The sequence below is a fragment of the Monodon monoceros genome, unplaced genomic scaffold (assembly GCF_005190385.1).
Source record: "Monodon monoceros isolate NGI ecotype Baffin Bay Population unplaced genomic scaffold, NGI_Narwhal_1 Super_Scaffold_18, whole genome shotgun sequence".
NCBI classification, from domain to species: domain Eukaryota; kingdom Metazoa; phylum Chordata; class Mammalia; order Artiodactyla; family Monodontidae; genus Monodon; species Monodon monoceros.
The window spans coordinates 78,134,668-78,153,437 of NW_021703774.1; the positions used below are offsets into that span (position 1 = coordinate 78,134,668).

General features: G+C 37.9%; 1 protein-coding gene across 2 annotated transcripts in view; it reads right to left on the reverse strand.

Moving 5' to 3' along the window:
* The window catches only part of MAN1A2 (mannosidase alpha class 1A member 2), a 162,113-nt gene that overhangs the window by 107,196 nt on the left and 36,147 nt on the right, over window positions 1-18,770 (reverse strand). The window contains exons 1-3 of one of the 2 annotated variants that reach the window (XM_029228162.1): window positions 18,454-18,459; window positions 14,789-14,793; window positions 3,875-4,130 (exon numbers count right to left, since the gene is read on the reverse strand). In XM_029228162.1, the coding sequence (XP_029083995.1) occupies window positions 3,875-3,991 (117 nt within the window). In that variant the 5' untranslated portion in view covers window positions 3,992-4,130; window positions 14,789-14,793; window positions 18,454-18,459. Of the gene's footprint in view, window positions 1-3,874; window positions 4,131-14,788; window positions 14,794-18,453; window positions 18,460-18,770 lie in introns of those variants that run through there. The other variant, XM_029228161.1, reaches the window with a different exon arrangement.

Below are 18,770 nucleotides of genomic sequence, written 5' to 3' on the forward strand. Positions count from 1 at the left end.
TTTTTTTTTTTTAAACATCTTTATTGGAGTATAATTGCTTTACAATGGTGTGTTAGTTTCTGCTTTATAACAAAGTGAATCAGTTATACGTATACATATGTCCCCATATCTCTTCCCTCTTGCGTCTCCCTCCCACCCTCCCTATCCCACCCCTCTAGGTGGTCATAAAGCACCGAGCTGATCTCCCTGTGCTATGCGGCTGCTTCCCACTAGTTACCTATTTTACGTTTGGTAGTGTATATATGTCCATGCCACTCTCTCACTTTGTCCCAGCTTACCCTTCCCCTTCCCTGTAACCTCAAGTCCATTCTCTAGTAGGTCTGTGTCTTTACTCCCGTCTTGCCTCTAGGCTCTTCATGACCACTTTTGTTGTTGTTGTTGTTAGATTCCATATATATGTGTTAGCATACGGTATTTGTTTTTCTCTTTCTGACTTACTTCACTTTGTATGTCAGATTCTAGGTCCATCCACCTCACTACAAATAACTCAATTTCGTTTTTCTTTTTATGGCCGCTTCACTTTTTAGAATGACCTCTGCCCTTTCCCCTCAGCCATACTTGGTATTCCCAAAATCTAGATCTTCCCTAATTCATCCATCCAAAAGTAAACTTTTGGTCTTCTTTTGGGGAAGGGAGGACAGCAACTAGGATGCTTAGGCTAGAGAATTAGGGATCTAAGGGTTAAGAGCTCCTTTAAAAACTTTCAAATAATCCTTTTCCCACTCTATTTTATACCCCTGCCTTCAGAGGTAAATGGTGTTTCTAATTCTTGATACTTTCAGATATTCTGCAGGTATTCACATCACCTTGCCTCTTGTTAGCTTCTTCCCCTACAGGCTTAGATTCCAACTTTCTCTGCTTACTAAGTCAGTTACCATAATGTTTAACAGGAGCCTACACAGGGATTCTTAATATGTTTTATGTTAATTTACAAGAACCCTGGATAATATTGTATGCTCTATAGGATTCACTTAGCAGGTCTGAGTTGTCCAAACCCTGCACATCCTCAAAAAAGGTCTGGCCTGTACCAGGCTCCTGGAAAATAACCTCTAAACCTTTATTATCCTGCCTGTTAAGAGTATCTTTGTTTACCTGAAGTCTTGGGCCATGTCAGATAGTTCATGCTAAAACGTGATTTACAGTGGGGACCTTGAACCACACGGTATCAGCATGACCTCTGGAGGGGCTGAAGAAATAACATTAGCCAACCCTACATAATGAACTCTTGATAAACAATCTGGACACCAAGGCTGGGGTGAACTTCCTTGGCTGGCAATACATTGTGCACATTGCCACAAATCATTTCTGGAAGAATTAAGCGCTGCCCGTATCATTCCACTGGGAGAGGACAACTAGGAGTTTGTACCTGGTCTCTACTGGACTTCGTTCTATGTGCCTTTTCTATTGATTTTAATCTATACATTTTCAGCTGAATACACCAAAACCATGAATGCAACAGTTTTGCTAAGTTCTGTGAGTACTCCCAGTGAATCACCGAGCCTGTGGGTGGTCTTGGGTCCTCTCAACACACACTGTTACCTATCTGAATTATTATGTATATCAGACAGTATTTCAATAAATTCTAATGACATCTAAAAAAAAGGTCAGGCATCTGAAAAGAAATGTATCAAAGTCCTCAACACTGTCCAAAGAAAGTGCCTCAAGCAGCCTGAGTATAAAACACAGAATCCAAAGGTGAGGTAAAATCAGAGGACATATTTTATACCAATTCATAAGGCCACGCTTAAAATACCGGCAAATCTTCCATATTCATTACTAGAATATATCCAAATAGATATCTATTTGAACTAAACTTATTGTCTTATTTTATGATGAACAATAGATTTGAAATATTGTTGATGCTATTACACTCTAACGAAGTCTTTTTCTTCATAAGCAGTACAACTACAAACTCCACCCAGAATTAGGAGTTCTAATTAACAAAGTTCTACTAAAATATTCACTAGATTTCCTCTCCCTCTGGTACTCTCTTTATCTCCAAATAACTCCTAGAATAACAAATTGACAGACTTCTGAGACCAAAAGAAATTTCAAAAAAGTTGAAATCAATCCTTCCCTACTCTTCAATCCATTGAGACTCTTTGGAAGGATGTGTTCTTAATCTGCAGTATAGTTAAGTGGTATCACAACGGGTTCCTTGAAACATGGCAGACATAATGCTAACTCTTCAGAAACATGTTTATGAGAAGATTTACATAATATCTAGCAGAGTTCCGAGTAACTAAACACTTAAGAAATTTCTTATTAAATGATAAATTGTTAGGATATACTCTACATTATTTATAAAATACTGAACATCAAAAGATCTCTGAACACAGGGTGAGTAATGTAACTATCCAAACATTACATCAAAAATTTTAAGTATTCTATAATTATAATCGATATTAAGAGAGTTTTAGCTCTTACTGCCAACTTGCAAACTGAACTACAATTTTGACCTCAAAACAAACAAGATCAAAGTATGACACCATAGATGGTACAAATACAGATAGATATTGGGTTGGGTGGCCAAAAGATTCATTCAGTTTTTTCTGTAAGATGGCTCTAGTAGCGCTTAGTTGTCTTTAACTTCATTCCAAACAATTTTATTAGATTGTATTGTGACAGACCTCATATCAGTGTGCATTAAAAAAACAAACCAAAACTGGTGAATTTTTGTGCAGCCATTTTAATATTGAAGATGGAAGAAATAAAGCAACATTTGGGGCATATTATGCTTTATTATTTCAAGAAAAGTAAAAACGCAACTGAAACACAAAAAAAGATTTGTGCAGTGTATGGAGAAGGTGCTGTGACTGACCAAACATGTCAAAAGTGGTTTGTGAAGTTTCATGGAGATTTCTCGCTGGATGATGCTCCATGGTCAGGTAGACCAGTTGAAGTTAATGGCAATTAAATCGAGACATTGAGAACAATCAATGTTATACCACACAGGAGATAGCCGACATACTCAAAATATCCAAATCAGGCATTGAAAATCATTTGCACCAGCTTGGTCATGTTCATCACTTTGATGTCTGGGTTCCACATAAGTTAAGCAAAAATAAAACTTCTTGACCATATTTCCGCATAGTAATTCTCTACTTAAACATAATGAAAATGTTCTGTTTTGAAAACAAATTGTGATGGGCGATGAAAAGTGGATACTGTACAGTAACGTGGAATGGAAGAGATCACGGGACAAGCAAAATGAACCACCACCAACCACACCAAAGGCCGGTCTTCATCCAAAGAATGTGATGTTGTGTATATGGTGGGATTCGAAGAGAGTCCTCTATTATGAGCTCCCTCCGGAAAACCAAACGATTAATTCCAACAAGTACTGCTCCCAGTTTGACCAACTGAAAGCAGCACTCGACGAAAAGCATCCAGAATTAGTCAACAGAAAATGCATAGTCTTCAATCAGGATAACCCAAGACCACATGCTTCTTTGATGACCAGGCAAAAACTGTTACAGCTTGGCTGGGAAGTTCTGATTCATCCGCTGTATTCACCAGACATCGCACCTTCCGATTTCCATGTATTTAAGTCTTTACACAATTCTCTTAATGGAAAAATTTTCAATTCCCTGTAAGACTGTAAAAGGCACCTAGAACAGTTCTTTGCTCAAAAAGATAAAAAGCTTTGGGAAGATGGAATTATGAAGTTGCCTGAAAAATGGCAGAAGGTAGTGGAACAAAATGGTGAATACGTTGTTCAATAAAGTTCTTGGTGAAAATGAAAAATGTGTCTTTTTTTTTTCCTTAAAAACCAAAGGAACCTTTGGCCAGCCCGATATAGATAGATAGATAGATAGATAGACAGACATATCCATATCCATAACACCCCGTATCACAAATCTCAGCTTATTACCTCTTTAATTTTTTCCCTTTTCTCTCTTAGGTCATTATCTTCTGGGTCTCCACCATGTGTTCCTATAAGGTTTGGTATAGGAACTGCTGGCAGTGGCTTTTTCTCTTTTGTCTTCATTTCTTGGACTACCTTATTTTTCTCTGTCTGTATTTCTGCTCGGATTTCCTCTCTTGACTTTTTTAATTTTTCTTTTGCTTCTTCCAGGGCCTTCTCGTGATCAGCTCGAATTTTATTTCTCAAACGTTCTTCTTCTTCCCTATAAGAAGAGGAGAAAAATAAACATAAAACTTAAAGTTTCCTCCACCAAACCCTGATAGTTGTTTTCTGCTCCTGCCGTTAAAAAGAATGATCCATGGGCTTCCCTGGTGGCGCAGTGATTGGGGGTCTGCCTGCCGATGCAGGGGACACGGGTTCGTGCCCCGGTCTGGGAGGGTCCCACATGCCGCGGAGTGGCTGGGCCCGTGAGCCATGGCCGCTGGGCCTGCGCGTCCGGAGCCTGTGCTCCGCAACAGGAGAGGCCGCAGCAGTGAGAGGTCCGTGTACCGCAAAAAAAAAAAAAAAAAAAAAATGATCGATCTGTGAGAGAGACTTGGATCTACCTGCCTGAAGAAGAGGATAAATATATCTTAGTATGAGAAAGAAAATGAGCTCTAGATGCTGAAGAGCAACCACCTCACACAGTGGAGAAAAAGGGAACCTAGAAAGTTACAATTTAAGGGCCAAGTAAAAACAGAAAATAGCAATCAATAACCTCATGTGTGTAGACACATGAGGAAAAAAAAAAGAGAGAGAGAGAGAAAAGAGAGACCAGTGAAAAACTAGATGGGGGAGAGAAAATAAAAAATAGAAGTAAGTATCAAGAGGGGACCAAATAATAAACAACAAGGTCCTACAGTATAGCACAGGGACTATATTCAATATCCTATAATAAACCGTAATGGAAAACAATATGAAGAATATATATATGTATAAGTGAATCACTTTGCTGTAAACCAGAAACTAACACAACATTGTAAATCAACTACACTTCAATTAAAAATAAAGAAAAAAGCTTAAGTAAATAAATAAATAAGAGCATTTCATAAACTGATGTGAAGAGGGGACAAAATATAAACATAGGGTCAAAGAAAGAGAGAGAAGCAGGAAAGATAAGAGGATGGGAAATTTTTTATTTGTTAAATATACATCATACACTTCTAAAATTTTGGAAATTCCATCGATCTTACAACACAATGGTCCAACTGATGTGAGCATGACCACTTAAAATTCTCTTGAACCCTTGTTAAAAACACAGATTCCAATTTAGCAGGTCTGTATGAGACCCATGAATTTGTATTATTAAGAGCTCCTTTGATGATTCTGGTGTGCATACAGGTTTGGAAACCACTACTGCAGTAGATACCTACTGGGTTTCTACCCAGCGCTGAATCTTTTCTCCACCTCCACCCCAATCCACGTGAATGAATACAGGAGTGGTAGTTACTATTTTCCAAATCATCCAGTGATGACTACTCTAAGGGGGTCACCAAAGTTACCTCTCTAGAAATTGAATTCAAACTCTGGACTTACAACATTGCTGGTGAGATTGTAAAACAGTACAGCTACTTTGGAAAAGTTTAGCAGTTTCTTTAAAAACTAAACGTAACTATCACAGAATCCTGCGATTGCCCTGGACATTTATCCCAGAGAAATTAAGGCTTATATTCACACAAAAACCTATACACAAGCCAGTTACAAAAAGACAAATACTATATGATTCCAATTATATGAGATTCTTAGGGTAGTCAAAATCATGGAGACAGAAAGTAGAATGGTGGTTGCAAGAGGCTGGGGGAAAAGAAAAAATAGGAAGTTATTGTTAAATGGGTGCAGAGTTTCAGTTTAGCAAGATGAAAAGAGTTCTGGAGATGGATAGTGGTGACGGTTGCACAACAATATAAATGTATTTAATACCATTGCACTGTACAAGTAAAAATAGTTAAGATGGTAAATTTTATGTTATGCATATTTTACCACAATTTCAAAAACTGGGGGGGGATCCTATACAAAAATGTTTATAGCAGCTTTACTCATAACAGGCAAAAACTGGAAGCAACCCTTATGTCTTTCAACAAGTAAATGGTTAAGTAAACCACTGTTTATACTGTGGTATAGCCACACTATGGGAATACTACTCAGCAATAAAAAGAAACTATTTGTAAACACAACTTGAATGCATTTCAAAGGTATTATGTCAGTGAAAGGAGACAGTCTCAAAAGTTACATTTTACTTGACATTCTCAAAAAGACAAAAATAGAAGGATGATGACTATATTAGTGGATGACACAAGTTATGGATAAGGGGAGAGGTTAACTATAAGAGAATAATACAGGACAGTTTTTCTGGATTATAGCATTGTTATATATCCTATTTCAGTGGTTACACAAATGTGAACATGTGCTGAAAACCACAGAACTGTATATCAAGAGAGAAAAAAATCAATTCACAGCCTAGTATTTAAAATAAAATGTTAAATGTTTAGAGAAAAAGAAAATTGGATACCTTGCTGTGAAAAGGGGCTGATGAGGAAAACAGAGAAAAGAGGAGGAATCACAGCAGAGCAGAGAGTCAGGGACAAACAAGGTCATTCGGGTAGCAAGAAAAAGTCCATAGGGCCTGCAGACAGACTGGATATGAAAAAAGTATGGCACAGAGGAGCCAAGGTTGGCCCCAGTCTGCATCCAAGGGTAATCCTGGGCTGATCTATTCAGGAGACTCAGGCAGATGAGGGCAGCAGCAGGAGACAGGTGCTGAATAAAGTCTTAGATAAGATAACCAAAGTAAATACAGGCAGGTACCACCCAATTGCCTTCCAATCCCCCTCCCCCTCCTTACCAACAGAAAACATTGTGCCTAGGCCTAGAGAATAGATCCAAGAAGAATCATTTTGTAGTTGGGAAAAAAGTACTTGAAGTAGAAGTACTTAAGCAAAAAGTTAGGAGACAAGGATTCCAGTTCCAGCTCTGCTCCAAACTCACCCAGCAACCTGGCACAAATCACTCAAAAACCTCTAACATCAGTACTTTCTTCAATAAAAATAGGAAAACAAATAATACTCTCCTAATACACTTGGCTACACTTATCCAAGGTAAGTACAAGTATTTAACAAAACTGTAATTTTCTATACAAACATAAACCATTAATTATATCAAATCCTCCAATCTCTGTTTCAAAATACAAGTGAATGCAGTAATCCCCACAAATGCACTTTATTCCTGCTTTTCCTTTCTTCCTTAAGAACATCTTTCCACAATAATCATTTAGTAGCACCATGAGTTTTCTTTCTCATTTTTTCCCCTATATATCTCAAATTTTTATTTTGATCTCTTTTCAAGGAGCTCCTCAAATTTTGCTTTAGTGCCCAAATTTCTAGATTTTAAATTACACCAGCTGGATCAAATGTTCTGGATGTTTATTTTCACCTGAATGATCTTTGTTTTACTTATGTGTTTTTAAGATTTTTTTTTAACTTTGATATCTTCAACAGATAATCATGTTGAACTTCCATTTGCAAATGTCTCTTGCTTTTCATCAGTGCCTTATATCTTTCTATGTAGTAAAGAATTTGGCCTTGCCCAAAGAGAAGTCTGGCCTTGTCCTCAGCTTCTGGGAGGTAATCTGTCAAACTTCATAGAAGTGTCCTTGTTTATGGTGGGTGCTGGCCACACCAGATTTTAGGATGGGGTTGGCCACATCCAATAGTCCTAGGGTGGGGGCTGGCCATGCTAAAAAAATCCAACAATACCACTTAGGGTAAGGGTTTTGGGTCACAAAGTATGAGCCAACAGGGAGACTGAGTTCAACTACATGGGAAATCAATTAATCATGCCTTGAAAACTCTGGACGCCAAAGCTCATGTGAGCTTAGGTGGGTGGCAACACATACTGTCACACATTGATGCTGGGAGAGTAATGTCCTGACTTTAAAAGAAGAGGACACCAAAAGCTCCACATTTGGAACCTTCCTGGAATTTATCCTATGTGCTTCTTTCCCTTGGCTGATTTTAAACTCCATCCTTTCTCTGTAATCTATAATCCTTTCATGAGTGTGATAACTTTCAGTGAGTTTTGTGAGTCCTAGCAAATTATCAAACCTGAGGGTGGCTTTGGGAGTCCCCTGAAATTTCAGGTGGTATCCGAAGTAAGGGTGGTCTTGTGGAGGACTGTGCCCTCAAACTTTGCAGTCTGGCTAACTCTGGGTACCATCCAAGGCTTCCAAAAAAAAATCTAATCTTAAATCTACAGGTTCTCATGAGATTTGAAATTACTTTTTCAATTATATCGTATGTGTAATAGTTAAATCACTTTTTGATATCCCATAAGTAATATTAGGTTTGGGTTTTTTTTTAGTTGTTGTTGTTGTCTCGTTTTGTTTTGTTTTTGTTTTTTCCTTCCACACACCCTTGATCCTTGAAAATCAGAGGCAAATGACAAAACTAATAATTGTTTTTGGGTTAGATATACCAGGCACAGACTTAGTCAACTACTTAGATTATCTTATTTAATCCTCATACCAATTTATGAGGCACCTTATATTTAACACTGTTCTCCATCTTATTAGGAAAACACTAAAGCACAAAGAGAAAAAGGAATTTGCTCAGGGTCACAGAGCTAGTAAGTAGAGAGCCTAGGTACAAACACGTGTATTTTGACTTCTTAAACTATGCAAATACTGCCTTTCACACAAAAGATGAATTTTATTTAAGAGATTGTCTCTACTGTGTAGACACTGATACCATTCTCTCAATATCTTGCTCCCTTCCTCCTTAGTCTTAGAGCCATCAATTTTTAGCTAAGCATATGCTCCTGCAAAATAAAAATTCTATTTTTCAGCTTCCCTAATAGAAACTGCCCTATAGATCAGAAACAGGCTTCTACTTTGCTTCAGCTTAAGCCACTATTATTTTGTGATTTTTATGGCTGGTGAATGACCTAGTCTTTACTGAGCCACTCTCCACCCTAGATGTCCTCTTTCCCTGAGACTCTCGTTAGTATCTAAGGGCTGATCTGCCAGAAATAAACTAACCAAGTAATAGATTTCCTTCTCCAATTAGAGTGTTTAAATAAATCATGTTTGGAAACATTCTGAAAGACAAATACAACCCTAGATTACAGAAGAACAGATAAAATTACATTGAAATCTTGTTTGGCAAAGATTTAGGTGAATATACATTTCCCTTTTATATTCACTACATCCTTCTTTACTAGAGTTTTACTCTTCACCTACAAACATGAAGTCTCATCCACCCTTAAAAAATTAAATAAAAACTTCCTTCAAAACTGCCTCCAGTTCCACCTTCACTGGTGTCCCCCCTCCTTCCTTTTACCACCATACTTTTTCAGAGTACTACATTTGCTGTTTCCACTTTCTCTAACCTCACATCTCTTCTACCCACCACAGTTAAAAACTGATAGCTAAGTTTTTCCTTCCTTTAAATTCCCTGTTTCTCACACCTGCCTTTCCAACAAGCCTCTAATTATTGGCTTTACCATCATCGATGAACCCCCAAAATGTATTCCATCCTCACTTCTGTTCTTACTCTATATACCTTCCTATTCAACATCATCCAGCTGTATTTTCTCAACTATTATATCAAAATATTTATAGTCAGCCTTTTCCACGTTACTAAGTACTCCAGATCCAAATTTCTAATATCATGTAAGACACTTGCCAAACCCCTCTAATTTAACATGCCCAAAACAGAACTGAATGATTACCATGGAAAAAGGACAATCACAGGCTAAGCTCATTCATGAACACAGATTTTTTTTTTTAATATTAGCAAAGTTATCAGTAACATTTAAAAAATAGAAAAAAAATTCATCATAACTAATTGGACTTATCCCAGAAGTGAGAATAGTTTAACATCAGAAAATTCTATCCACGTAATCTACCTATTATTAAAGAAAAATTGTACAAAGTAAAAACAGAAAAGTGACAAAATTCAACACCCATTTTTTTTTTTTTTTTTTTTGCAGTACGCGGGCCTCGCACTGTTGTGGCCTCTCCCGTTGCAGAGCACAGGATCCGGACGTACAGGCTCAGCGGCCATGGCTCACGGGCCCAGCCGCTCCGTGGCATGTGGGATCTTCCCGGACCGGGGCACGAACCCGTGTCCCCTGCATCGGCAGGCGGACTCTCAACCACTGCGCCACCAGGGAAGCCCTCAACACCCATTCTTAAAACTCTACAGCAAAGGAGAAAAAGAGAACTTCAATCTAATAAAAGATATCTTCCAATACCTACAGCAAATATCATTCTTCATAGTGAAACTTTAGAAGCATTTCCTTCAAAATGAGAGAAACAAATAAGGATCCTCACTATCACACTTCTGTTTGATTGTACTTCTAGTCAGCAAAGTAAAACAAGAGACAAAAGTAAGATTAAAATATAAGAAAAAAATTAAAGTTCCAAAAAATAATGCCTTCTATGACAGATAACATGCTTTTTATATAGAAAATCCAAAGAATCTACAAATTATTATAAATAAAAGTACAACAAGGAAGGGAAAGAAACTATCTAACAGACAGAAGGTACTCAGTAATTTCCTTCTCTTCCTACTCATTGGGTCTCATCTTTCTAGACTCCAAGCATTTAAACTTCCTTTGATAACATTCTTTCCTCATATTGATAGAAACACTTTTTACATCAGCTTTCATTCACATCCATTATTTCATTGCTAAGATTTCCAGGCCCTGTTCTTTGACCTAGATTTAAGAAACATGAGAGCCCTTAAAGACTTTGGCATATATTAACTACCCTCAACCATTATAAGGGAATTTTACTAAATTGACTCTTACTAATCTCCAAATTCTATGAAAACTCACCAAAGCCCCTATGAAGTGACTTTTTAAAAAGTGCTGAATAAATCAGCAATGTAATTCTATCTTTTAAAAGATAAAAGACAATGCCCATACAATGGTCCTTGTTTTTAATAACAATGTTAGATACTAAATAACCTTTCAAACACCCTAAATTTTAATAACACCCTAAAGATATTTCAGAGGATCCAGGAAAGCACAACAAAAATAGTTGAAACAGTTATGTAAATAGCTACTTATGTACAAGTATAGGCCAAGAATGGTTTTAGGAAACAACTATAGGAGAGTGAGCAACCAGTACAGAAAATACTCAAATAACAGTATTCTACAGAGCTCAGTGGCAAGTGCCTAAAGGAATTAAGCCCTTCCAAAGAGAAATGTCACTCCTTCAATGTCATGAGTAACTCTTTAAACTCAAAGTAACCAAGAGGTATCAACCATTATAAGGGAGTTGTTCACAAATACAGTCTAAGATGATTTGCAATAGCAAATTAATATATCCCATTTGCACAGAATAACACTGTCATATAAATAACAAAGACCTTTCTGAATGTTACCCTTTTAAGCAAAATCATGTATTCTTCTGGTGTACTGATTTATAGTTAAGAACCAAACAACACAAATTCTATCACACTTGGGCTCACAAATTCTGTAAGAGTGAATCCCATTCTTAAGAAAACATGTTAATAGAAAAGTCCAACTGTTTCTCAATATGAGTAATTGTCAGCTACCTGAAAGAGGATGAAAGCAATTCAAGGTGAAGCACAGAGAAATTCACTGACCCTCAGCTTCTACACCAAATCCAATTACTCTGGTCATGTAGCTCCCACAAAACACCAACTTCTTTAGTGTTCCCACTTTAATAAAGCAGTTGATGAACCATCAACACAAACTCACTGTCTCCATCTTAAATTTAGTTAGATACAGGTCATTTATGTGGCTATTAACAGATTTTATTTACATAAAGAGCTGTTACAGATTAATCTAACTTGGGTTTTAGGGGATTTTAGTTTGAATTAATGGTAATTTCAGGTTAGTTATCAGTCACTGAAGTAACTTCAGCCTAACTCAATGATAATCAACAAATATTTACCAAATGTGAGTGGCATTGAGCTAGAGGCAGGGAATATAAGAAAAATAAGACACATTATTTGCCCACAGGAGTTCACAATTTAATAAATATGTAAACAAAATAAGCACCAAACAGGAAGATCACAGCAGAGGAAGTAAATAACTACAGGTGAGGTACCAGGGGACCATAGGTTAGATAGAAGAGATGTCTAACAGCATAGGCATATTCTAATATGCACACGAGTACAACCTGAAAACAGATTTACATAGGAAAGAGCATTAGAAAGGCATGATCTTCAAATAGAAATTAAAAGGAAAAAAAAAAGAAAAAAACGAGTTTGCCAGGAAGATCAAGAAAATAAGGGCATACTAAGTAGAGAAGGAATAGTGTACAAAGATATGGAAGACGCGATACAATACACCAGTTAGGAAATAAGTTGGTATGGCCGCTAGGGTATAGTATGCAGGGTGGAGAAGGGTGCAGTAGCATAGAATAGACTGGGCATAATAAGGAAGACAAAAGCTCAATCATGAACAGAGCTTGTGTTGCAACCTGAGGACAAAAGCAAACCATTAAAGTACTTCTAATTGAAAATGGCATACCTGTACTTAAATCTTCAGAAAAACACCTCCTCAGGATGGACCTGGGAGAGGAGGTAGAAAGGGAGATACAAGGTTGGCAGTACGAAAGGGAGTTAGGTGATCATAGCAGCCACCCAGGCAAAAAATGACCAAAAACTAATAAAATCCATCTAGCGTAGATATGGAGAAGGACCAAATATCAGCGACCTTAGAAAGTCAAGAACAGTAAGTTTAGGTAAATGATTAAACATGAAAGGGAAAAGAAGTTAAGGATGATAGGTTTTCACTATAGTGACTAAATAGAGAGGAGTACCATTAACTAGACAGAGCCTAGAGGACAGGTGACTTGGAATAAAGGGAAAGAGTAAGAAAGAATTATTAAGTACGGTTTTTAGACACACTAAGTTTAAAAGGTCAGCAAAGCACACAGGTTAAGACGTCCAGGTCTGAAGACTTGGATTTGGAAATCATCAACCTACTGGAGGCAGCTAATGCTCCAACCTAACTGTTCAGTTATATGGGTGAATTTTATGGTATGTAAAGAAAACTTCAATAAAGATGTTTATTAAAAAGCGGGAGCAGGGGCTTCCCTGGTGGCACAGTGGTTGAGAGTCCGCCTGCCGATGCAGGGGACACGGGTTTGTGCCCCAGTCCGGGAAGATCCCACATGCCGCGGAGCGGCTGGGCCCGTGAGCCATGGGCACTGAGCCTGCGCGTCCGGAGCCTGTGCTCCACAATGGGAGAGGCCACAACAGTGAGAGGCCCGCATACCGTAAAAAAAAAAAAAAAAAAAAGAACGGTTAGAAGGAAAGTCATAGTATTAACCAATCTATATTAGGAAAGAAAAAAAGATCTCACATGAAGGACCTCAAGTTCTAACCTAAGAAAACAGAAAAAGAGAAAATTAAACCTAAAATAAGCAGAATAAAGGAAATAATAAAGATAGAAGTGAAAAAATAGAAAACAGAAGATTGAGAAAAAGCAATAAAAAAGCTGGTTCTTTGAGATTAAAAAAATTGATTAATTCTGACAATACTAATAAGAGGGGGAGGGGGAGAAAAGCCACAAATCACAATAACACAATGAAAGAAGCATAACCACAATCCTACAAATATTAAAATGATAGTAAATGAGTATCACTAACAACGTTACACCAAAATTTCAACAATTTATACACCTTGTTAGAAATAAAAAATTACTCAAGTAAATTTAAGAAGACCTAGATTAACTAAATAGCCTATATCTATTAAAGAAACAGAATGTGTAGTCAAAAACTTTTCCACAAAGAAAATTCCAGTTCAGACGGTTTCACTGGTGAATTCTACCAAATATTTAGGGAAGAATTAGTATCAGTTTTACAGAAACTCAGAAAATTGAAGAGGGAATACTTTCAACTCACCTCATAAGGGCAACATTACTCTGATATCAGAACCAGACAAAAAAAATAATAAATTAAGAAAAAACAGAAATGGGGGCTTCCCTGGTGGCACAGTGGTTGGGAGTCCACCTGCCAATGCAGGGGACACGGGTTCGTGCCCCAGTCCGGGAAGATCCCACATGCCGCGGAGCAGCTGGTCCCATGAGCCATGGCCACTGAGCCTGCGCACCCGGAGCCTGTGCTCCATGACGGGAGAGGCCACAGCAGTGAGAGGCCCGTGTACAAAAAAAAAAAAACAGAAATAGTGTTTTCCCAACACCATTTATTGAAGACACTATTCTTTCCGCACTGAACATTCTTGGCTCCCTTGTCAAATATTAGCTGGGCTCTCAATTCTGTTCCACTGGTCTATGTATCTATTTTTATGTCAGGACCATATTGTTTTAATTAGTATAGCCTGGTAGTATAGTTTGAAGCAAGAAGTGTGATGCATCTAGCTTTGTTATTCTTCCTCAGGATTGCTGTGTTTATTCAAGATCTTTTGTGGTTCCATACTAATTTCAGAATTGTTTTTTCTAGTTTTGTGGAAAATGCCATTGGAATTTTGATAGAGGTTGCACTGAATCTATAGATGGTTTGGGGGGTGTATGGAAATTTTAACAATATTAATTCTTCCAATCCAAGAACATGGGATATCTTCCATTTATTTGCATCTTCTCCAACTTCCTTCATCAAAGTCTTATTGCTTTCAGTGTACATATTTTATACCTCCTTGGTTAAATTTATTCCTAAACATCTTATTGTCTTTGATGCTACTTGTGAATGTGACTGCTTTATTTCTTTTTCAAATAGTTTTGTTGTTGCTGTATAAAAACATAACAGGGGCTTCCCTCGTGGCACAGTGGTTGAGAGTCCACCTGCCCATGCAGGGGACACGGTTCGTGCCCCAGTCCGGGAAGATCCCCATGCCGCAGAGCGGCTAGGCCTGTGAGCCATGGCCACTGAGCCTGCGCGTCCGGAGCCTGTGCTCCACAACAGGAGAGGCCACAACAGTGAGAGGCCCGCGTACCGCAAAAAAACAAAAACAAAAAAAAAAACATAACAGATTTCTATATGTTGATTTTACACCCTGCAACTTTACTGAATTCATTTATTAGTTTAACAGTTTTTTGGTGGAGTCTATCTGCAAACAAAGACATTTTACTTCTTCCTTTCCAATTTGGATGTCTTTTATTTCTTTATCTTGCCTCACTGCTCTGGCTACAACTGTCAGTACTATGTTGAATAGGAATGGTCAAAGTGCGCGTACCTGTCTTGTTTGTGATTTTAGAGAAAAAGCTCTCAACCTTTCACCACTTAGTATGATGTTGGCTGTTATTTTATTATATACGGCCTTTAAGTTGAGGTATGTTTCTTCTATATCCAACTTACTGAGTTACCATAAAAGGATGTTGTATTTTGTCAAATGCTTTTTCTGCATCTACAAAGATGATCATATGATTTCTTATGCTTCATTCTATTAACATGTTGATTGGTGTATTTGAGGCATTCTTGCAACCCAGGGATAAATCCTGCTTCATCATGGTGTATGATCCTTTTAATGTGATGTTGAATTCTGTTTGCTAATGCTTTCTTGAGAATTTCTGCACCTATATTCATCAGATACCCTATAGTTTTCTTTACTTTTAGTATCCTTATCTGGCTTTGATATCAGGGTAATGCTTGCCTCATTAAATGAGTTTAGGATTATTGTCTCCTCTTAAACTTTTTGAAGAGTTTGAGAAGGACTGGCCTTAATTCATTCTTAACTGTTTGCTAGAGTTCATACGTGAAACCATCTGGTCCTGGGCTTTTTCTTATTGGGAGGTTTTTTATTACTGATTCAATCACCTTACTCATTATTGAACTGTTCAGATTTTCTCTTTCTTCATGATTCAGACTTGGTAAGTTTTATGTTTCCAGGAATGTGTCCATATCTTATAGATTATCCAATTTGTTAGTGTATAACTGCTCACAGTACTCCTTTATGATCCTCTGTATCTCTGCAGTATCGGTTGCAATGTCTCCGCTTTCATTTCTGATTTTGAGTTCTCTTTTTTCTTAGCCTAGCTAAAGATTTGTCAATTTTGTTTATTTAAAAAAAAAAAAAAACAGCTCTTAGTTTTGTTGATCTTTTCTACTTTTCTATTGTTCTTCTGTTCTCTATTTCTGCTCTGATCTTTGATATTTCCTTCTTTCTGCTAACTTTGAACTTAGTTTGTTCTTTTTCTTAGTCCCTTGACGTATAAAGTTAGGTTGTTTATTTAAGAGTGCTCTTTTTTCTTAATGTAGAAAACTACATTGCTAGAACTGCTTTTTGCTAGATCTTCCATGCTAGAACTGCTTTTACAGAATCCCATAGGTTTTGGTATGTTGTGTTTCCATTTTCATTTGTTTCTAGATATTTTTTAAATTTCTCTTTGTATTTCTTCTTTAACCCACTGATTGTTCAAGAATGTGTTGTTAATTTCAACATATTTGTGAATTTCCAAGCTTTCCTCCTGTTATAGATTTCCAGTTTCTCTTTGTCTTTGACTTTTGGCAGTTTTATTGTAATATGTCTTAGAGAAGATCTCCTTAGGTTTGGTTTGTTTGGTGATCTGTGAGGTTCACGAACTTGAATATCCAAATCTCTCCCCAATCACTATTTCATTAAATAAGCTTTCTGCTTTCTTTCCCCTTCTCCCTCACTTCTTCTGGAATATTAAAATTCATTAATTGGTTTTGAACACATCCCCTAGATCACATAGGCTTTCTTAACTCTTTTTCATTATTTCTTATTTGCTTTCCTCTGACTATAATTTCAAAGTTCCTGTCTTCTCTTTCACAGATTCTTTATTCTGCTTGGTTCATTCTACTGTTTATGCCCTCCACTTCATTTTTTCTTTTTCTTTTCATTTATTAAATTCTTCAGCTCCAGAATTTCTGTTTGGTTCTTTTTGATGATTTCTAGCTCTTTGTTAAACTTCACATTTTGTTTGTATTGTGTTCTTGATTTTGTTGAATTGTCTGTATTTTCTGAAGTTTCCTTAAAACAGCTATTTTTTTTGTTTTGTTTTGGTTTGGTTTTGCGGTACGCGGGCCTCTCACTGTTGCGGCCTCTCACTGTTGCGGCCTCTCCCATTGCAGAGCACAGGCTCCGGACGCACAGGCCCAGCAGCCATGGCTCATGGGCCCAGCCGCTCCACGGCATGTGGGATCCTCCCGGACAGGGGCACGAACCCGTGTGCCCTGCATCGGCAGGTGGACTCTCAACCAATGTGCCACGAGGGAAGCCCCAATACAGCTATTTTTTAATTCTTCATCATGTCGTTGAGTTCAGTTACTAAAAGTCTGTGATCCTTCGGTGGTGTCATGTTTCCTTGGTTTTTCATGTTCCTTAGAATTTTGTGTTGCTGTCTTCACATTTGAAATATCAGTTAGCTCCTCCAGACTTTACTAACTGCCTTCTGGGGAGAAATATCTTCCATCAGCCCTGTTAGAGATTCTGGGGCTTTCTCAGACCTTCTATGGATACACTTGATCCATGCTTCTTGTTCCCTCTTGTGGCAGAATTCTTAAGCTTGTATGCTTTCTCTCAATCCTGCAATGCACCAGACCGAGTGCTGACAGCCTCTCTTTTGTCTTGCCAAAGGTGGCACTACGGTTCAAGTTTGTGTTCTCTCCCTGGCACACAGATTGGAGAATTCCAAAGCTTGCTCTCACCACTACCTTCAGGAACACAGAGAGCTGGCTGCAGAGTGGGAGGGTATGTGAATGATGCATGTGGGATGCTAGGGATGCCCATGGGCCAGTTGGAGGAATCCACAGGTGAGGCTTCCCCAGCAACTCATGGGCAGGCTTCTTGATGGAGTCCATGAAGCACTTAATAGGATCCACGTCCCTTTAATGTTCTCCAAGAGTCCTATCTGCACTATCCCACTCTTTTCCCACCCCCCGTCATAGAGCTCACAATTTAACACTCTGGATAGGCTGAGAGAAATGAGCCTCTTTGACAGCATCCTGCACAACTAGGGAAGCTGGTTGCTCACTCACCTGCTCTCCCTTTCCCCAGAGGGAGAAACCACAGGTTGAAATAGGCTCTCTTGGCCCTAAGCTGTGCCATACTGGGGGAAGCGTGATTCAGGTAAAGTCAAGCTGTTCCTTTCACCCACTCCAATGAATCCAAACTCTTTTTTCTTTTTCTTTTTCTTTTTTTTTTTTGCTCTAACAGAGTGTTAGAACTTCCCCTCTGGAAATCCAGATGTCCACTAAGGCTCTCTAATCCATGGATGATTGTCTAAGTCAGATTGTCTAACTCCAGAGGTTCCAGACCACAGCCAAGAAAGGCTGGAGCTGGTTCACAGCTGCATGGTCCACAGCTGGGACCAAGGTCTGTCTATTATCCAATGCATGGATGGGTGAGACTCTTCCTGGGTCCCTTGGTGTATGGTGTTGGGTACCACAGTACCCATAAAGGCATTTTTGTACGTGAATGGATGCCAGAATTTTGTTGGGGGGTGGTGAGGAGGGATGATGTATGTCTGATGCAGCCATGATGCTGAGGTCACTCTTCCCTTAGTCCTTTATTTATAAATCTTATAAATTTTCATATTTATTATTTTCCTGTGAGCTTCTTAAGCTCTTTGAGTTTAGAGCATTGTCTTACTCTATGTTAATCCTTACTGTAAAACACAGTACTCAATAAATATTTGATGAATGAATGATCACATGGAGAACCACCTTAATTCTCTTTATGTATCTCAGACCCTATATTATTTCAAGCTGATCATCTATGTTGACCATACTATTTCAACCCCCAAAATAAATATAATGCTGTATAACAAGTTTCTGTTTCCTTCATGTGATCATTTTGATTGTTGTTTCTCTCATGTATTTTTTTTAACCAAGCCAATTTTTATAATATATTTTCAAGGCAAAAAAAACAAAACAAAAACACATTTTGTCAATTCACTTCTCTCCACA